At 47.4% G+C, this 19443-nt stretch overlaps 1 protein-coding gene across 4 annotated transcripts in view; it reads right to left on the reverse strand.

The window, feature by feature from the left end:
• Positions 1-11544, reverse strand: part of nadk2 (NAD kinase 2, mitochondrial) — a 47645-nt gene extending 36101 nt beyond the window's left edge. For 2 of the 4 annotated variants that reach the window (XM_072257468.1, XM_072257467.1), the window contains exons 1-3: positions 11321-11544; positions 10813-10901; positions 8351-8439 (exon numbers count right to left, since the gene is read on the reverse strand). In XM_072257468.1, the coding sequence (XP_072113569.1) occupies positions 8351-8439; positions 10813-10901; positions 11321-11503 (361 nt within the window). In that variant the 5' untranslated portion in view covers positions 11504-11544. Of the gene's footprint in view, positions 1-8350; positions 8486-10812; positions 10902-11320 lie in introns of all 4 variants that reach the window. The other 2 variants (XM_072257469.1, XM_072257471.1) reach the window with 2 other exon arrangements.
• Positions 11545-19443: the final 7899 nt, after the last annotated feature.

Here is a 19443-nt window from a genome sequence, read left to right on the forward strand (position 1 = left end):
CTGTTTGTCTCGTTGGTTTGTCTGTGTTTCGTGTATTTGTGATTTTGGCTACTTGCTTTACTTTGTACAGCACTTTGGTCAACGTGGTTGTTTTTAAATGTGCTATATACTTGACTTGACTTGACAGCCTACCGGTCAACCTCGACGCTTTGCAATTCGCCTACCGGAGCATCAGGTCAACGGCAGATGCCATCTCTCTGGCCCTACATTCCTCCTTAGAACACCTGGAGAATAAAGACGCAGACGTAAGGCTCCTTTTCATCGACTACAGCTCTGCCTTTAATACCATCATTCCAAATAAACTGATTCCTAAGCTCCGGAACCTGGACCTTAGCACTCAGATCTGCAGTTGGATCATCAACTTCCTCACAGACAGGACCCAAGCTGTAAAAATAGGGGACAAGCTCTCCTCTACAATCATTCTGAGCACCGGTGCCCCACAAGGCTGTGTACTCAGCCCCCTGCTGTACTCACTGTACACCCATGATTGTGCAGCCAAGTTTCCATCGAAAACTGACTTGGTCCAACCAAGCAGAGTCCACTGCCAAGAAGGCCCACCAGTGCCTTTACTTCCTGAGAAAACTAAAGAAATTTGGCCTGTCCCCTAAAACCCTAATTTTTATAGATGCAAAGTAGAAAGCATTCTTCTAGGGTGCATCACAACCTGGTATGGAAGTCGTCCTGTCCAAGTCCGGAAGAAGCTGCAGAAGATCGTGAACACGGCGCAGCACATCACTCAAACCAATCTTCCGTCCGTGGACTCACTTTACACCGCACGCTGTCGGAGCAGTGCTGCCGGGATAATCAAGGACACGACCCACCCAGTCAACACACTTTTCGTCCCTCTTCCCTCCGGGAGAAGGCTCAGGAGCTTGAAGACTCGTACAGCCAGATTTGGGAACAGCTTCTTTCCAACTGTGATAAGACTGTTGAACGGATCCTGACCCGGATCTGGGCCGTACCCTCCAAATATCCGGACCTGCCTCTTGGTTTTTTTTGCACTACCTTACTTTCCATTTTTCTATTTTCTATTTATGATTTATAATTTAAAATTTTAATATTTACTAATTTTTACTATTTTTAATATTTAATATTTGTAATCCAGGGAGTGGGAAGCGCAGAATCAAATATCGCTGTGATGATTGTACGTTCTAGTATCAATTGTTTGGTGACAATAAAGTATAATGTTGAATACTGAAGTATTCATTAAGTACCTTTGCTATTTCCTCCGGTTCCATACATACTTTCCCACTGTCACACTTGATAGGTCCTATTCGTTCACGTCTTATCATCTTGCTCTTCACATACTTGTAGAATGCCTTGGAGTTTTCCTTAATCCTGCCCGCCGAGGCCTTCTCATGACCCCTTCTAGCCCTCCTAATTTCCTTCTTAAGCTCCTTATTAGCCATATAATCTTCTAGATCTCTAACATTACCGAGCTCTCTGAACCCTTTGTAAGCTTTTCTTTTCTTCTTGACTACACCACGTGTACACCACGGTTCCTGTACCCTACCATAACCTCCCTGTCTCATTGGAAAGTACCTATGCAGAACTCCACACAAATATCCCCTGAACATCTGCCACATTTCTTCCATACTTTTCCCTGAGAACATCTGTTCCCAATTTAAGCTTCCAATTTCCTAATAGCCTCATAACTCCCTTTACTTCATGGTGTCCACCTTTTCTGCAGCTGTGACACTATCTCTGATCAACAGTGCCACACCCCCATTTCTTTTGCCTCCCTTTCTGAAACATCTAAAACCCAGCACTTTAAGTAGCCATTCCTGTCCCTGAGCTATCCAAGTCTCTGTAATGGCCACCACATCATATCTCCAAGTACTGTATCATTCGTAACGTCTCAGGATGAACCAGAGAACCTCCCTGTTTACTGTGTCAAATGCCTTTGTCAGTCAATGACGAGGCTTGTTCTGCTCGATGCACTTCTCCCGGACTTGCCTCATGGCAAATATCATGTCTACTGTACTCCGTTCTGGTTGAAAGCCAGACTGCGCCTCCGGGAGGTTCCTTTCCGAGACAGTGACAAGTCTGTTCAGGAGAATGCGGGCTGAAACCTTGCCTGCGATGGACAGCAGTGAGATACCCCTGTAGTTTCCGCAGTCTGATTTGCTTCCCTCGTTTTTGTAGGGAGCCACAATGAGGGCATCGCAGAAGTCGTCAGGCATCCCCTCTGTGATCCAGGATGTCTTGGAACAGCTGTAAGGCATTTGGACCTAAAGCTTTGTAGATCTCGGCAGGAATGCCATCCTGCCCTGTTGGTTTATTTGAGTTCATCTGCGAGATCGCTTTCTTGATCTCATCAGTAGAGGGTGGCAGGTCTAGGTCGTCCAGGACTGGTTGCTGAGGGATCTGCTGTAAGACATCAGGATCAACTGTGGACGGCCTATTGAGTAGGGTGGAAAAGTGTTCAGTTCAGTGGCTTTTCAGTCCTTCCTGGTCTTTGATGAGGCTTGACCTGTCAGATGACAGCAAGGGGGAGCATCCTGATTTAGAAGGAGCATAAACTGTCTTTATGGCGCTGAAGAACTCTCTGGTGGCGTGCATGTCTGCATAGCGTTCCACCTGCTCAGCCTTTCTCTGCCACCACTCGTCCTGCATTTCTCGCAGTTCCGCCTGTACTTTGGACTGCAGGTGTTTAAACTTGTCTTTCTTTGAGACAGATGACGGGTCATTCTGCCAGTCTGCATAGGCCAGTTTTCAGGCATTCTTGGCCTGAAGGGCTGCTGAAATGGTCTCGTGGTTTTCATCAAACCAGTCTTGATGCACTCGGGTTTTCAGTCCGAGTACAATTGTTTCAGTCTGCGTGATGACACCTTTGAACTGTGTCCACTTTTCAGAACAAGCAGTGAATTGCCGGAGAGTTTTTCATTAAGCACATTGTTGGTCTTGCAGTCTGCCGATGTTGAATGACACTCTGACAGTCTTCCGTTGCTTACGATGCAAATGGGCTACGTGCAGGTGGAGGACCGACCGAACCAGCCTGTGATCTGTCCATCACTCAGCACCTCGCATGGCCCGGCTGATGGTGACGTCTTGAAGGTCACGCTGGCGTACTATGACATCGTCAAGTAGGTGCCAGTGTTTGGACCTGGGATGCATCCAGGTTGTTTCGCACTTGTTTACAAGTCTGAACATCGTGTTAGTGATGCACAGGTTGTGCTCGGCACCTACTGAGAGTCTGGAACATGGTTGCCTCAGGCCGGGAATCCCCTCCTCTGGCAGAGGGCGGGGTCCTGGCCGACCCTTGCCCTGCCTCAACAGATGTCGATGCGGCTCAGGTGTGTGGATCGACTCAAGCTGAGCTGCTCGTCGGGCCCAGGCCCCGCAGCCTTACCTGAGAGACGAACCCACACAACTTGAGCCGTCTCTCATCGACACCCACAATCCCATTCAGGGATGCAGGCAGGAGGTACCTTTATGGGCTGCTGATCCACACCCTCCACTTCCTAGCATCTGTCCACCGTCCCGACACGCCATGGCGGTCGGTCTTCCCACCTGGAGGTGAGGGGAGTCCCCAATGGAAGTCCCTTTACAAGGGAGTCCTCCCCATGCACCTTGGGGATCTCGGCTGGAGGGTGCTGCACAAAGCGGTGCCCTGCAATAAGTTCTTTAGTCTGTACACGGATCTCCCAGCCGCGTGTCACTTCTGCGGGCTGGAGGAGACCGTGTACCATATGTACGTGGAGTGTGTGAGGCTGCAGCCCCTTTTGGCGTATTTGCGTGGGCTGCTTCTCGCCTTCTGGTTGCATTTCAGTCCCACCCTATTCATATATGGTCATCCAGTAAGGAGGGGGGCACAGAGGGATGAGGATGTCCTTGTCAACTTGCTCCTGGGGCTGGCGAAAATTGCCATCCGTGGCTCCTGGAAAAGGGTGGCAGGAGGTTCTCCCCGGGCGGACTGCCTGGCTATGTTTAGGGGGTATGTTCGTGCCCGGGTGAACATTGAAAAGGAATACGCACAGTCCACGGCGACCGTAGAGGTGTTCCGGGACCGTTGGGCTCCGCGGGGTGTAAGTGCCATCATTGATGAGGATGGCAATATATTGGTTTAACATGTATTGTCTGTTTGTAGTGTAGTAAATGTGTTAGTCACTGGTTTTGTAAATATTGTATAGCACCGACATTTGTAATAAAGAATTTTGTAAAAAAAAAAATGACAAGTGTTGTCACTGGCAGTGATGATCTGAATAGTCTGGTCCAGGTCGTCGTAGAAACTTTCCTTGTCTTTGTCTGGATTCATGAGGGTCGGTGCATAGACACTGACAATGGTGATATACCGGGACTTGCTGAGGGGAAAGCGGAACTTCATGATACGTTCATTTATTCCAGTGGGTAGAGTAGGGACGTTCTTCAGCAGAGCAGTTTTGATTGCAAAACCTACTCTGTGGATCCTGTCGTCAGTCTGTGGTTTCCCTTTCCAAAAGAACGCAGACAGACAGATATACTTTATTAATCCCGAGGGAAATTTGGTTTTGTTACAGCCGCACCAACCAAGAATAGAGCGTAAATATAGCAATACAAAAAACCCCAACAATCAAACACCAAAATACAAACTATGCCAGATGGAAAATAAGTCCAGGACCAGTCTATTGGCTCAGGGTGCCAATATCCACTCACTGCTTCCTGTAATGACCCCTCGTCTGCGAGCCTGGTCTCACTGAATGCAGCGATAACGGTGAAGTTCGGCCGCTATGAGTGCTGTTCGTCTTTCAGGCCTTGCCACCTCATCTCTGTCCAGCAAGGTGCGGACTTTCCAGCCTCCAGAGATGAGTTTTCTTTGATTTGTTTTCTTGATGCATGTCGACCGCTAAGGAGGTGATCCACCAGCCGCGGTTAACTAGCCAGATGTCGTTGTGGGGCAGGCAATGTTTAAGGTACCTTTTCTAACCCCCTCCTTCATGCGAGGGTGGGCAGTGCTGTCCTAAAACAGGCTGCCCAGTTGCCCTGGATGCTGCCGGACATCTCTGCTGCCCCGGGTACAGAGACGAATGACCACTGGTCCAAAGGCTGCCTATGTGCAGGTTTGTGACTACAACTGCCAGTGGTCGTCTCCACCTGTTGCTTCGCCACTCCGCCACCGCCGCAGGGCTTGACGAGTTGGGTTTGGACTGAGATGAATCGCACAACAGAAACCTGTGTGTGATGGAGTTTTCAGTGGAACAGCCGTTGCACAGGGGCAATCCCACTCTCTCGGCAGAAGAGACCTTGATCCAATGGCACGGACAACTGTTACGCCTGGAGACCTCTCCTGCTGCAGTGGATGACCAGGACGTCTAAGTGTCTTGCCGTGCTCTTAGCGCTCCACAACGCCTGCTGGCCTGCCTTCTTGACCATTGGACCATTAATCGGTCTCCTCTGCTCAATCTGCCTGGGCCAGACTTCACACACTGGGATAGACAGATCCTCTACCTCACCGAGGGTCGAAGACCCATCGGCTACCCTCACCTGGTTTGGCCCGTCTGCCGAGACGGTTTACCGGGGTGCGGCCACTGCGTGTTACAGCTACTTGGAGCCACTGGTGAGAGCTAAGCGCCAGGTGGGGACCAAAGGGGGACGAACTGCCCTGACAAAGGGCACGGTAGGCCCCCCCACCAGAGGTGCTACCCCTCCCTAGACACCCCATACATGCGAATAGTCTGTAGTGAGCCCACAGAAAGCATCTGGCCCAGATAGGGTACCTAGCCAAGTACTAAAGACTTGAGCTGATCAACTGGTTGGAGTGTTCACCAATATCTTTAACCTCTCATGTTGGCTTTCTGGGGTACCCAACCTCTCAAGCAGGTTTCAATCATAGCGGTGCCTCAGAAGACAGTGGTAACCTGCTTCAATAACTATCATTCAGTAGCACTTAAAATGCATTGAGAAGTTGGCAATGAAATATATCAACTCTTGCCTGAGGAGCGACTTGGATGCACTCTGATTTGCCCACCAGAACAACAGATCCACAGCAGAGGCCAGCTCAACTCTTCACTCGACCCTAGCTCATCTGGACAGTGAAGTACATCCATCAGGATGCTCTGTATCGACTACAGCTCCGCATTCAATACTATCAACCCCTCAAAAGTAATCAATAACCTTCAAGGCCATGGCCTCAATACCTCCTTATGCAATTGGATCCTCGATTTCCTCCCTTGCAGACCCCAGTTTGGATTAGCAACGACATCTCCTCCACAACGTCCATCAGCACAGGTGCACCTCAAAGCTGTGTGCTTCCCCCCGCCCTACTTGCTTTAAACTTTTGAACGTATGGCTAAGCACAACTCCAATGTCATATTTAAGTTTGTTGACAACATCACTGCCGTAGGCTGAATCAAAGGTGGTGATGAATCAGTATGTAGGGGGGGGAGATTGAAAATCTGTATATGCCACAACAAACACCTCTCACTCAATCAACAGGAATTCTGCAGATGCTGGAAATTCAAGCAACACACATCAAAGTTGCTGGTGAACGCAGCAGGCCAGGCAGCATCTCTAGGAAGAGGTGCAGTCGACGTTTCAGGCCGAGACCCTTCGTCAGGACTAACTGAAGGAAGAGAAGACACCTGTCCAGCTCTTGGCTCCATCCCTCCCCCTCCTGTCTTCTCCTATCATTTTGGATCTCCCCCTCCCCCTCCAACTTTCAAATCCCTTACTCACTCTTCCTTCAGTTAGTCCTGACGAAGGGTCTCGGCCTGAAACGTCAACTGCACCTCTTCCTACAGATGCTGCCTGGCCTGCTGCGTTCACCAGCAACTTTGATGTGTGTTACCTCTCACTCAATGTCAGCATTGCCCTTGCATGAAAAATCCTACAAAAAAGTAGTAGATACAGCTCAGTCCATGATGGGTAAAGCCCTCCCCACCACTGAGCATATCTAAACAAAGCATTGTCGCAGGAAAGCAGCACTGATCGTCCAGAGAGGCAACTTTACACAATTTCACCCACCCCATCACTGAACTAGTCCCACAACCTACGGACTCACTTTCAAGGACTCTTCATTCATGTTCTCAGTATTTATTGCTTATTTATTTTTCTTCTTTTCTGTTTTTGCAGTGTTTGTTTTGCACACTGTCCGTCGTGTTGGGTGTGGTCTTTCATTGATTCTATTTCGTTTCTTATATTTACTGTGATTGCTGGCAAGAAAATTAATCTCAGGGTTGTACACTGTGATATATACAGTACTATACAAAAGTCTTAGGCACAGGAAAAAAATTCTGTAAAGTGAAGATGCTTTCAAAAATAATGAAGAATTTGTAAATATCAAAAAAAATTACTCTAAAGAGCAACAAACAGTAAAAAAACTAAATGAAATCAAATCAATATTTGTTGTGACCAGCTTTTGCCTTTAAACCTACATCAATTCTCTGTGGTAGCTTGTTCCAAGCAGCTCACCAGAATTCTTCTGCAGACTTTGACTGTGTCGCTTGCTCCTGTCTCTCCAGGTAATCCCAGAGAGCCTCAATGTTTTTCAGATCAGGGTTCTGTGGAGGCCGTACCACCTGAAACCACTATAAAACAAATCTAGGGTGCTTAGGACTTCTGCACAGTACTGTATGTACATCGATAATAAATTGACTTTGAACCTTGAAAAGGTCAGCACTTTGTGAGTTGCTCTGTGCTGGAATGTTCAATATCTCTTAAAATTCTTCTTTCACCTTAAATGCACACCCTCTAGAAGCTGACATTTCCATCCACGGAAAATATTCTGATTGTACATATAATCCATGCCCTCGGTGAATGTTGAGGAGAGCTTCTCTAAGTCTAACCCCTGACCCCAGGGGTGTGTCATGGAACATTGTGACGGGAGCTTCATTCTGTCTGACCCTGGGCTTGTGTGACTGGACGGTGTTGGGGGGGAGTTTCATTTGTGAGGACTTTGGGATGGTGCAGATGCAGCTTATGATGTGATGATGTAGAGGGATCTTCACTGTGTCTGCCCCTTGACAGTGTGTGATGTGATGATGTAGAGGGAGCTTCATTCTGTATCTGCTCCTTGAGAGTATGTGATGTGATGATGTAGAGGGATCTTCACTGTGTCTGCCCCTTGAGAGTGTGTGATGTGATAATGTACAGGAAGCTTCAATCTGTGTTTAGGGGTGGTGCAGAGGGAGTTTCACTCTACACCTGACCACGGGTGTGTGTGATGGGACGGTGTGGAGGGAGCTTCACTTTGGAAATGTTGGGCTGATGGGGAGGATGTTGGTGGATGTGTCCGACAGGCTGAAGAAACGTGGCCTGTCCACAGTGTGAGTGAGAGGACAATGTGCATTTCTCTCCATTCCCAGAACACGGGTGCTGTCCAGGCCTGGTGAACCCCACATACAGCAGGGTATGCCCCACGCGGTCCTGTTACCTCCAGCAGAGACAATGGCGTCGGCCCATCGCACTGTCTCTTCAGTGTAGTCTCTGCGCTTCACCAGGCGAACCTCGATGCCTTCCTTCCTGAGGAGAGATGGAGAGAGGGTCACTCCGAGACTGTCAGCAGAGTCTGAAGAATACAACACAGAGAGAGACCCTTCAGCACAACTGAGACTGTGAACGCTTCCTATCCCTGAAGCTAACCAAACCCTTTAACTTCCCACCTCTACCACTGGGGAGCTCATTTCACACACTCCCAACATCCTGCACAGAAAACCTTGACCCTCACATCCCTTCTGGATCTTTCCCCTTAAACTTCTGCCCTTTAGTTTTAGATTCCCCTACCCTGGGGAAGAGACTGTGACCACTCACCTTATCTATCCCCCTCATGATTTTATAAGCACCCTTAAAAGTCACCCTTCAGTCTCCAGTGAGAACAGACGCAGTCTATCTGATCTCTGCTTATACTTACAGTCCCTCCAGACTGAGCAACATGCTGGTAAATCTCTCCTGCACCCTTTCAACAGTGTGTAGTGACCAGAGCCGCACATCACACACCACACCCGGTCTGGCCAGTGTTTTGTACAATGGCAACACAGCTTCCCAGCTCTACACTCAATACCCTGCCTGGGAAGGTTCCTTAAGGTTGTTGTAGCTGGGTTGGTAATGGGGATAAGCTCCTTCTATTTATTAACTGCTCCCAATGGCACACATCTGAAACAGCCTCTGACAGCCTCCTGGACTTCACATGTGGAACCATTTCTACTGACAGAACGGACAAAGGCAGGTTAAAACCAGTGCCTTCATGCACACTAGACTCCGGGCTATAAACCTGCAACCCAACTTTCTGCTACACATCAACACTCCTCAGCCCCCCGTTCTGTATGTAGACGGCCCTCAATACATTAGCCCACTTGTACGCATTAAATTCCATCTACACATTCCACTGAAACCTGCCCATCTAGATCCCGGGACAGCCCTCCTTGGTAATCTTGTTCTGACTTTCTTCTCACACCAGTGGTATTCTCATCCAAGACATGTCCACCACTGGTTACAGGCTTCCCTCCACTACATCCTGCTGCCCCGATATCACCCAGACAATGCCGGATTCAGTTTGTCAATTACAGGCTGCCTCCAGCACAATTCTAACTACATCGGTCATTAAGGCACCGTATGCTTCAATGTACATGTGACAAATAAAGCTAATCTTTGAATTTCCTGTACTCCATGCCTACCAGCCCCCTCTGGGATGAAGATACAAAAGTCTGAAAGCATGTACTGCCAGGCTCAAGCACAGCTTCTGTGCTATTACTGAAAAGGTAGTAGTACAGACAGAAGCAGGAAGCAAAGAGTGCTACTTCCAACTTTGTGGCCAAATTTGCAGATGATATGAAGAAGATAGAGGGGCAGGTAGTGTTGAGGAGGCCAGAGGAGGCTGCAGAAGGACTTGGACAGATCAGGAGAATGGGCAAGGAAGTAGCTGACGGAACACAGTATCGGGAAGTGTATGGATAATGAAGGAGCTGAATCCTGTGCTGATTTTAGGCGATGGGAGAAGATGGAGGAGTGGGAAATGTGAACAGGACAGCGTGTTGAGTAGAGCATGTGGGGGGGTGGAAAATTACCTGACACTCGTACCATTCAGTCACAAGATTCACAGTGCACAACGAGAAGTGCACACTCCCAGCTAACAATGTTAAAAAACAGAGCGAGTGTACGGGGACAGGGAAGCGTACCGACTGAGGTCTCAGGACGGGCAGAAGCAATGTCACAGGGTGAAGGACAGAACTAGTTCAGTTTGAGTTGTGGAATAATCTCGAAGCCACAACCCTACGTTCATTTTATGGGGAGCATAAACTATGTAAATTTACAAGGACTTTGTTCAGAGCGAACTGATAACATGAGATTTGAATCAGCTTAAAATAGATTGTGATAACAGCAGAGGACAGGGGAGGTGAACACTTGTAAACTATAGAATGTACAGGAGTGTGAAACCACTCTGCCCATCAAGTCAGTTCCACTATTCAACAGATCACTGCCGATTCAGTCTTTCCTTGGCAGGGGCATACAAGAGCAACAATGACACTGGGCTACAGCTAGAATACCATGTGCAGTTCCGAGATGGATGTGAGGATGCAGAACAGGTTCACCAGGGTGTTAGCTGCTTTGCAGTGTTCTAGTTATGAGGAGAGGCCGGAGAGTCGAGGCTTGTTTTCCATGGGTCAGCGACACTGAAGGAGCAATGACTTGTAACAACCTTGGGTCACTTGTAAACACAGTAGATTTTAGAAATCCAGAACAACACACAAAATGCTGGAGAAACTCAGCCAGTCAGGCAGCATCTACGGAAATGAATAAACAGTCGATGTTTCCAGCCAAAATGCTGCCTGACCTGCTGAGTTCCTCACCATATTGTGTGTGTTCCTTGCAGACATGTGGTAGGCATCGTCTGCTTACCGGAGACTATCCAGCACATGCTGAACACTCAGAGTGTGACGGTGGTGTCGCTCCAGCAATCCACAGTAACTGGATCCCTTCGTAGCAAGCTGCAAACACACAACACAGCCAGGTGAGGGCAGGGCTGACAGCGCACCAGGAGATACCCCGAACACCAAGCACTGATACAACAGGAAACAAGGATTCACCTACATCGCTGCCAGGCCAGGGCAAGCAAGGCTTAGAGGCTCCTTTGCAAAGTAGATAGAGGAGGCAAATTCAAAAAGTATATAGCTGACAGCAGAGGCAAAGGGAGAATGAACCCTGGTATGGAAACACCAATACCCTTGAACAGAAAATTCTACAAAAAATAAGATATGGCCCATGAGTAATGCCCCCTCCACCACTGTATCCATTATACAGAGCCCGGGATCGGGTTAAGGTCGCGGTCTGACTTCCATCCCCATAAACCACCCTCCCTCTCGGTCTCTCTGCGTGCCCAGCCCCTGGCCCCCGCCTCGGGCCTCACCCGCTGCCGCAGCGCCGCCTCTCGCTCTCCGCCCCGCTGCTGCTCGAATTCGAAGCGGGTGGTTTTGGCTACCACGGCCACGCGTTGGGGCTGGAAGGGTCCAGGTCCGGGGCCTGAGCTCCAGGCCCTCCCTCTGGTCAGCAGCGCAGCCACCAGGCCCCTGCGGAGCACAGCCAACGCCATGGGCCAAGCAGGCCCACTGCGCAAACGCAGTGGAGTCTACCTCCCATTGCACGCCGGGATCTGTAGTCTTTTCGCGACGCCCTGATCAGGACCAGATTTAACGTCACTGGCATACGTCGTGAAATTATTAACTTTGCGCAGCAGTCTAAGGCAATACATAGTAATAGAAAAGAAAGAAAACCGTGGATTACTAATATGTGTGTGTTAAATTAAATAAGTAGTGCAAAAACAGAAATAAAAATGTAGTGAGGTAGTGTTCATGGGTTCAATGGCCATTCAAAAATCGGATGGCGGAGGGGAAGAAGCTATTCTGGAATCGCTGAGTGTGTGCCTTCAGGCTTCTGTACCTCCTTCCTGATGGTAGCAATGAGTAGAGGGCATTTCATGGGCGATACGGTCCTTAATGCCATCTTTTTGAGGTACCGCTCCTGAAAGAAGTTTGGATACAGTACCAGGGAGGCTGGTGCCCATGATGGAGCTAAATTTACAACTCTCTGGAGTTTACTCCAATCCTGTGCAGTTAACCCCCTCATGCCATACCAGGCGGTGATGCAGCCCTGTCAGAATGCTCTCCACTGTACAGCTGAAGAAACTTTTGAGTGTTTTATGTGACATACCAAATGTCCTAAAACTCCTAATGAAATATCAATCCAGCTACTATATGTTGGGTACAGGTTAGATCCTCAGAGATTTTAACACCCAGGAGCTTGAAATTGCTCTATGAGGACTGGTATGTCTTCCCTTTCTAAAGTCCACGATCAATTCTTTTGCCAGCCACTGGTGGATGGAGTAGCATCTGCACTGGAATTCAAGGCAAGTGGTCGCAGGTTCGAAGCCAGCAGCTCCCTTATACTTTATTGTTGCCAAACAATTGGTACTAGACCATACAATCATCACCTGCACCTCCTCCAACATCTCCCGCACTCGGCGGACACAGACTGGGCGAACAATTTGCCCGCAGCACCGCTCTGGCAGAGTGGCAGTCTGGGTCGTGTCCTTGATTATCCTGGCAGCACTGCTCCAACAGCTTGTGGTGTAAAGTGAGTCCACGGACGGAAGATTGGTTTGTGTGATGTGCTGGGCTATGTTCACGATCTTCTGCAGCTTCTTCAGGTCTTGGACAGGACAACTTCCATACCAGGTTGTGATGCACCCTAGAAGAATGCTTTCTACTGTGCATCTATAAAAATTAGTGAGGGTTTTAGGGGACAGGCCAAATTTCTTTAGCTTTCTCAGGAAGTAAAGGCGCTGGTGGGCCTTCTTGGCAGTGAGCTCTGCTTGGTTGGACCAAGTCAGGTCATTTCTGATATTGACCCCGAGGAACTTAAAGCTTTTTGTTTATTTTTATTGAAGGAATGACACAATACAGAATACATAATGGATTACATTTTCCTCCATTTTGCTTTTATATCGTACCCCCAAACAAACCTCCCCCCACCCGCCCTCCCCCAGCATATCATGGCGGCTAATATATTTACAACACAACAATTCACAAATACAAGTACGGACGTTTCACAACCATACCCCACACTACTTCAAGACGACGGCTCACACACATCTGCAATATGTCAGATGATCCAAAATATACTCATATTTACAATTCATCAACCACCCTGTGAGGTAAATTATAAGCGTGTTAAATGGGAGGCAACTTCCCAAGTACAATCAAATGCCCTCAACTAGTAGGTAATTCCTTAAGACTCCCAAAATATGATAAGAAAGGTCCCCATTTCAAATAGAACTTTTTCACAGACCCCCTCAAAGTGAATTTAATCTTTTCTAATTTCAGGAAAAACATTACATCTTCTAACCAAGCAGCAGCAGTTGGGGGAGTGGCAGATTTCCAAACCAGCAAAACTCTCCTACGGGCCAATAGCGATGTAAATGCAATGATATCCGACTGGCTTGCATTTAAACCCAAATCATCATCTGCCTCACCAAATACAGCTATAAGCGGGCAAGGTCTCAGTGTCATCCCCAAAACCTCACTGATAATTTTAAAAACCAGTGCCCAATAGTCATCAAGCCGAGGGCATGACCAAAATGCATGCACTAAACCAGCCGGAGAGAAGGAACACCTGTCACAGCCAGCGTCTGTCCCAGGGTATATGTCTGCAACTCTGGCTTTACTTAAATGTACTCTGTGTAAAACTTTAAATTGTATGAGCCCCAGTCTAGCACATGATGATGAGAAATGAACCCTATTCAATACATTTGCCCAATATTCCTCCGCCAGATCCATACCGAGGTCGTCCTCCCACCTACTCTTAGTTTTGTTTAGATCTTGAACTCCCAAAGACATCAGCTGAGAGTATAGTTCAGAGATCAGCCCTTTATTGTTAAAGCTAAGAGTGAGTTTTTCCCGTAACATAGCAGGTGGTAGATCAGGAAAAGAGGGAAATTTTTCCTTGACAAAGTGGCGAATCTGTAGGTATTTTAAAAAATGATTATGTGGAAGGCCACACTTACCGCGCAGGTTATCAAAAATGTTATCAGTATACAAATCCTTAATGCACGTAAGACCGTTCAAACCCCATTGTCTGAAAGCTGAATCGAATGTGGAGGGAGGAAATAAATGGTTTTTATGAATGGGGCCCAAAAGTGAAGCTGATATGAACTTATAGTGGCAGCGAAATTGATTAAAAATTTTGAGGGTGGAGAGCATGACCGGGTTAGATGTGAATTGAGGGGATTTCAATGGTAAGGAAGAATACACCAAAGCTGGGAGAGACGAGGAGTGGCAAGACTGTGACTCAAGCAGGCACCAGATTATATCTGGCCGGTGGACCCAAAATAATACGTTTTGAATGTTCGATGCCCAGTAATAATGAATAAAGCTGGGAAGACCCACTCCACCTACGTCACGACCTCTTTGGAGAGTGTGCTTATTAACCCTTGGGACCTTATTTTCCCAAATAAAGGAGGTTATAGCTTGGTCGACTGATTTGAAAAAATAACTTAGATAAGAAAACTGGCAAACACCAAAACAAATAAAGAAATCTAGGAAGTACAGTCATTTTCACTGACTGAATTCTCCCAGCTATAGTAAGGGGTAAACTGCGCCACCTCTCGAAATCAGCCTTCATTTGGCTAACCTGAGGCCTGTAGATAGTTTCAAACAGAGATGTAAAAGAGCGAGTAATATGTATTCCTAGGTATACAAAACCATCTTCAGATAAAGGAAAAGGCAAAGATTCCTGTCGGATCTGTAGGGCCAAGTTATTAATGGGAAAGCATTTGTTTTTTTGAAAGTTCAGTTTATAGCCAGAGAAGGCTCCAAATTGACCTAATAATGACACAATAGCAAGACTACTACCTACAGGGTTGCTAACTTAAAGTAAGAGGTCATCAGCATATAGGGAAACACGGTGTTCCATGTCCCCTCTTCTAACACCTTGAAATAATGTAGTTGACTTAAGTGCAATAGAAAGAGGCTCAACTGCAATTGCAAAAAGAAGAGGGGACAATGGGCAGCCTTGGCGAGTGCCACATGTTAATGGGAAATAGTCAGATCAAAAATAATTTGTCTGTATACATGCTAAAAGCGAGTGGTATAATAGCTTAACCCAAGCTACAAATATTCTGTGAAATCCAAATTTCTCCAAAACACCAAACAAGTATACCCACTCCACTCTGAACTTAAAGCTTTTGACCTGTTTCCACTTGCGCACCACCGACGTAAATTGGGTCGTGCGGTCCGCTACTCCTTCTGAAGTCAACAACCAATTCCTTCGTCTTGCTGACATTGAGGGATAGGTTATTGTCTTCGCACCATGCCACCATGTTCTTAATTTCCTCTCTGTACTCAAACTCATCATTACCCGAGATACGGCCTACAATTGTTGTGTCATCAGCAAACTTATATATTGAGTTTGATGGAAACTTGGCTACACAATCATGGGTGTACAGTGAGTATAGCAGGAGGCTGAGTACACAGCCTTGTGGGGCACCGGTGCTCAGAGTATTTGTAGAGGAGAGCTTGTCCCCTATTTTTACAGCCTGGGTCCTGTCTGTGAGGAAGTTGAAGATCCAGCTGCAGATCTGAGTGCTGAGGCCCAGGTTCCAGAGCTTAGGAATCAGTTTATTTGGAATGATGGTATTAAAGGCAGAGCTGTAGTCAATGAAAAGGAACTTTACATATGCGTCTTTATTCTCCAGATGTTCTAAGGAGGATCGTAGGGCCAGAGAGATGGCATCTGCCGTTGACCTGTTGCTCCGGTAGGCGAATTGCAAAGTGTCGAGGTTGACCGGTAGGCTGTGGTTGATGTGTGCCATAACCAATCGCTCGAAGCGCTTCATAGCAATTGATGTCAGAGCCACAGGTCGATAGTCATTCAGGCATGCCACCTTGCTCTTCTTCGGCACTGGGATTATCATTGCCTTCTTAAAACACAAGGGGATCTGAGACTGAAGCAAGGAGCAGCTGAAGATGACAGCAAACGCTCCAGCTAGCTCGCTTGCACAGGCCCGCAGAACCCGTCTCGGGACGCCATCTGGGCCTGTCGCCTATTTTCAGGAAGGCCCTTCTAACGTCCTCCTTGGTGACGATGAATCTCGATGCCACCAGGTCTGGTTCATCTGGAGGGAGCGGGATGTTCCTCTTCTGTTCGAGTCTTGCGTAGAATACCTTAAGTTCGTCAGGAGGAGAAGCGCCACAGTTGTTGATATTCCCAGCCTTTTCTTTGCGCCCAGTGATCTCACTTAGACCCCACTGTAGTCTACTGGCATCCCTCTGGATAGCCTGGGCTTCCAACTTAGCAGACAGTGAAGAAAGCTAATGGCATGCTGGCCTTCATAACAAGGGGAATTGAGTATAAGAGAAAAGAGGTCCTTCTGCAGTTGTACAGGGCCCTGGTGAGACCACACCTGGAGTACTGTGTACAGTTTTGGTCTCCAAATTTGAGGAAGGACATTCTTGCTATTGAGGGAGTGCAGTGTAGATTCACGAGGTTAATTCCCAGGATGGCAGGACTGTCTTATGTTGAAAGATTGGAGCAACTGGGCTTGTATACTCTGGAATTTAGAAGGCTGAGAGGGGATCTTATTGAAACATATAAGATTATTAAGGGATTGGACACACTGGAGGCAGGAAGCATGTTCCCGCTGATGAATGAGTCCAGTACCAGAGGCTACAGTTTAAGAATAAGGGATAGGCCATTTAGAACGGAGTTGAGGAAAAACTTTTTCACCCAGAGAGTGGTGGATATATGGAATGCTCTGCCCCAGAAGGCTGTGGAGGCCAAGTCTCTGGATGCTTTCAAGAAAGAGATGGATAGAGCTCTTAAAGATAGCGGAATCAAAGGTTATGGGGATAAGGCAGGAACTGGATACTGATTGTGGATGCTCAGCCATGATCACAGTGAATGGCTGTGCTGGCTCGAAGGGCTGAATGGCCTACTCCTGCACCTATTGTCTATTGATATTGCCTCTTGGTGCCCTTAATGGCTTTCCAGAGTTCACGCCTGGATTCCGTGTAGCGACTGGTGCCCCCGGACCTAAAAGCCGCAGCTCTAGCCTTCAAAAGGGACTTGACCTCATAATTCATGCAAGCTCCTTGCACGCTTTCCATCCATGCTGGGCTGAGCATTGAGCTGGCAACTTGGCCTCATAAAAAACAGATAAATGGCAAGTTTGCCATCCAAAGTGCCACAAGGCACAGCGGAGAAGAAGAACAACAATCAGACAGTAAAACAATTGGGTGCTGTGCAAGACTGTTGCTGCGAAACCACGCAACTAGCTGACATATCTCACTCCTGTATGACCTCTCTGCCAACAATGGTTTATCATCAGCAAATTTATAGATACACATGATTTATCATTGACTCTTCACGTGGCCTTCGATCACCTGAAGAAAACAAATACCTATGTCAGGAAACAACAGGAATTCGGCAGATGCTGGAAATTCAAGCAACACACATCAGAGTTGCTGGTGAACGCAGCAGGCCAGGCAGCATCTGTAGGAAGAGGTGCAGTCGATGTTTCAGGCCGAGACCCTTTGTCAGGACTAACACCCTAATCTATGTCAGGATGCTGTTTATTGACTACAGCACAGCGTTGAACACCATCGCTCCTACAATTCTGGTCAAAAAGCTCCAGAACACGGTCTCTGTACCTCCCACTGCAACTGGACCCTGCGATTCCTAAACAGAAGACCACAATCAGCAGATTAATAGATGGCATTTAAGCTGTGCTTAGCCACAGACATGGGTATAGAGAGAGTAGATCAGTGGGCTAAGCACACACCCCTGAGGTGCGCCAGTGTTGATCGTCAGCGAGGTGGAGAGGTTATTTCCAATCAGCACAGATTGTGGTCTTCCGTTTAGGAAGACGAGGGGCCAGTTGCAGAGGGAAGTACAGAGGCCCGAGTTAGAAACATAGAAAACCTACAGCACAATACAGGCCCTTTGGCCCACAAAGCTGTGCCGAACATGTTCCTACCTTAGAAATTACTAGGGTTACCTACAGCCCTCTATTTTTCTAAGCTCCATGTACCTATCCAAAAGTCTCTTAAAAGACCCTATCGTATCCGCCTCCACCACCGTTGCCAGCAGCCCATTCCACGCACTCACCACGTACTCACGTACTTACCCGACATCTCTTCTGTACCAACTCCCCAGCACCTTAAACCTGTGTCCTATTGTGGAAACTATTCCAGCCCTGGGAAAAAGCCTCTGACTATCCACATGATCAATGCCTCTCATCATCTTATACACCTCTATCAGGTCACCTCTCATCCTCCATCGCTCCAGGGAGAAAAGGCTGAGTTCACTCAACCTATTCTCATAAGGCATGCTCCCCAATCCAGGCAACATCCTTGTAAATCTCCTTTGCACCCTTTCTATGGTTTCCACATCCTTCCTGTAGTGATTAGATTAGATTAGATTAGATTATGAGGACACGCAGTCCTCTTTTATTGTCATTTAGTAATGCATGCATTAAGAAATGATACAATATTCCTCCGATGTGATATCACAGAAATGCAGGACAGACCAAGACTGAAAAACTAACAAAACCTCATAATTATAACATATACATAGAACATAGAATAGTACAGCACAGTACAGGCCCTTCAGCCCACAATGTTGTGCCGACCCTCAAACCCTCCCTCCCATATAAGCCCTCACCTTAAATTCCTCCATAAACCTGTCTAGTAGTCTCTTAAACTTCACTAGTGTATCTGCCTCCACCACTGACTCAGGCAGTGCTTTCCACGCACCAACCACTCTCTGAGTAAAAAACCTTCCTCTAATAACCTCCTTGAACTTCCCAACCCTTACCTTAAAGCCATGTCCTCTTGTATTAAGCAGTGGTGCCCTGGGGAAGAGGCGCTGGCTATCCACTCTATCTATTCCTCTTATTATCTTGTACACCTCTATCATGTCTCCTCTCATCCTCCTTCTCTCCAAAGAGTAAAGCCCTAGCTCCCTTAATCTCTGATCATAATGCATACTTTCTAAACCAGGCAGCATCCTGGTAAATCTCCTCTGTACCCTTTCCAATGCTTCCACATCCTTCCTATAGTGAGGCAACCAGAACTGGACACAGTGCTCCAAGTGTGGCCAAACCAGAGTTTTGTAGAGCTGCATCATTACATCGCGACTCTTAAACTCTATCCCTCGACTTATGAAAGCTAACACCCCATAAGCTTTCTTAACTACCCTATCCACCTGTGACGCAACTTTCAGGGATCTGTGGACATGTACCCCCAGATCCCTCTGCTCCTCCACACTACCAAGTATCTTGCCATTTACTTTGTACTCTGCCTTGGAGTTTGTCCTTCCAAAGTGTACCATCTCACACTTCTCAGGGTTGAACTCCATCTGCCACTTCTCAGCCCACTTCTGCATCCTATCAATGTCTCCCTGCAATCTTTGACAATCCTCTACACTATCTACAACACCACCAACCTTTGTGTCGTCTGCAAACTTGCCAACACACCC

The sequence above is a fragment of the Mobula birostris genome, chromosome 5 (genome assembly GCF_030028105.1).
Source record: "Mobula birostris isolate sMobBir1 chromosome 5, sMobBir1.hap1, whole genome shotgun sequence".
NCBI lineage: Eukaryota > Metazoa > Chordata > Chondrichthyes > Myliobatiformes > Myliobatidae > Mobula > Mobula birostris.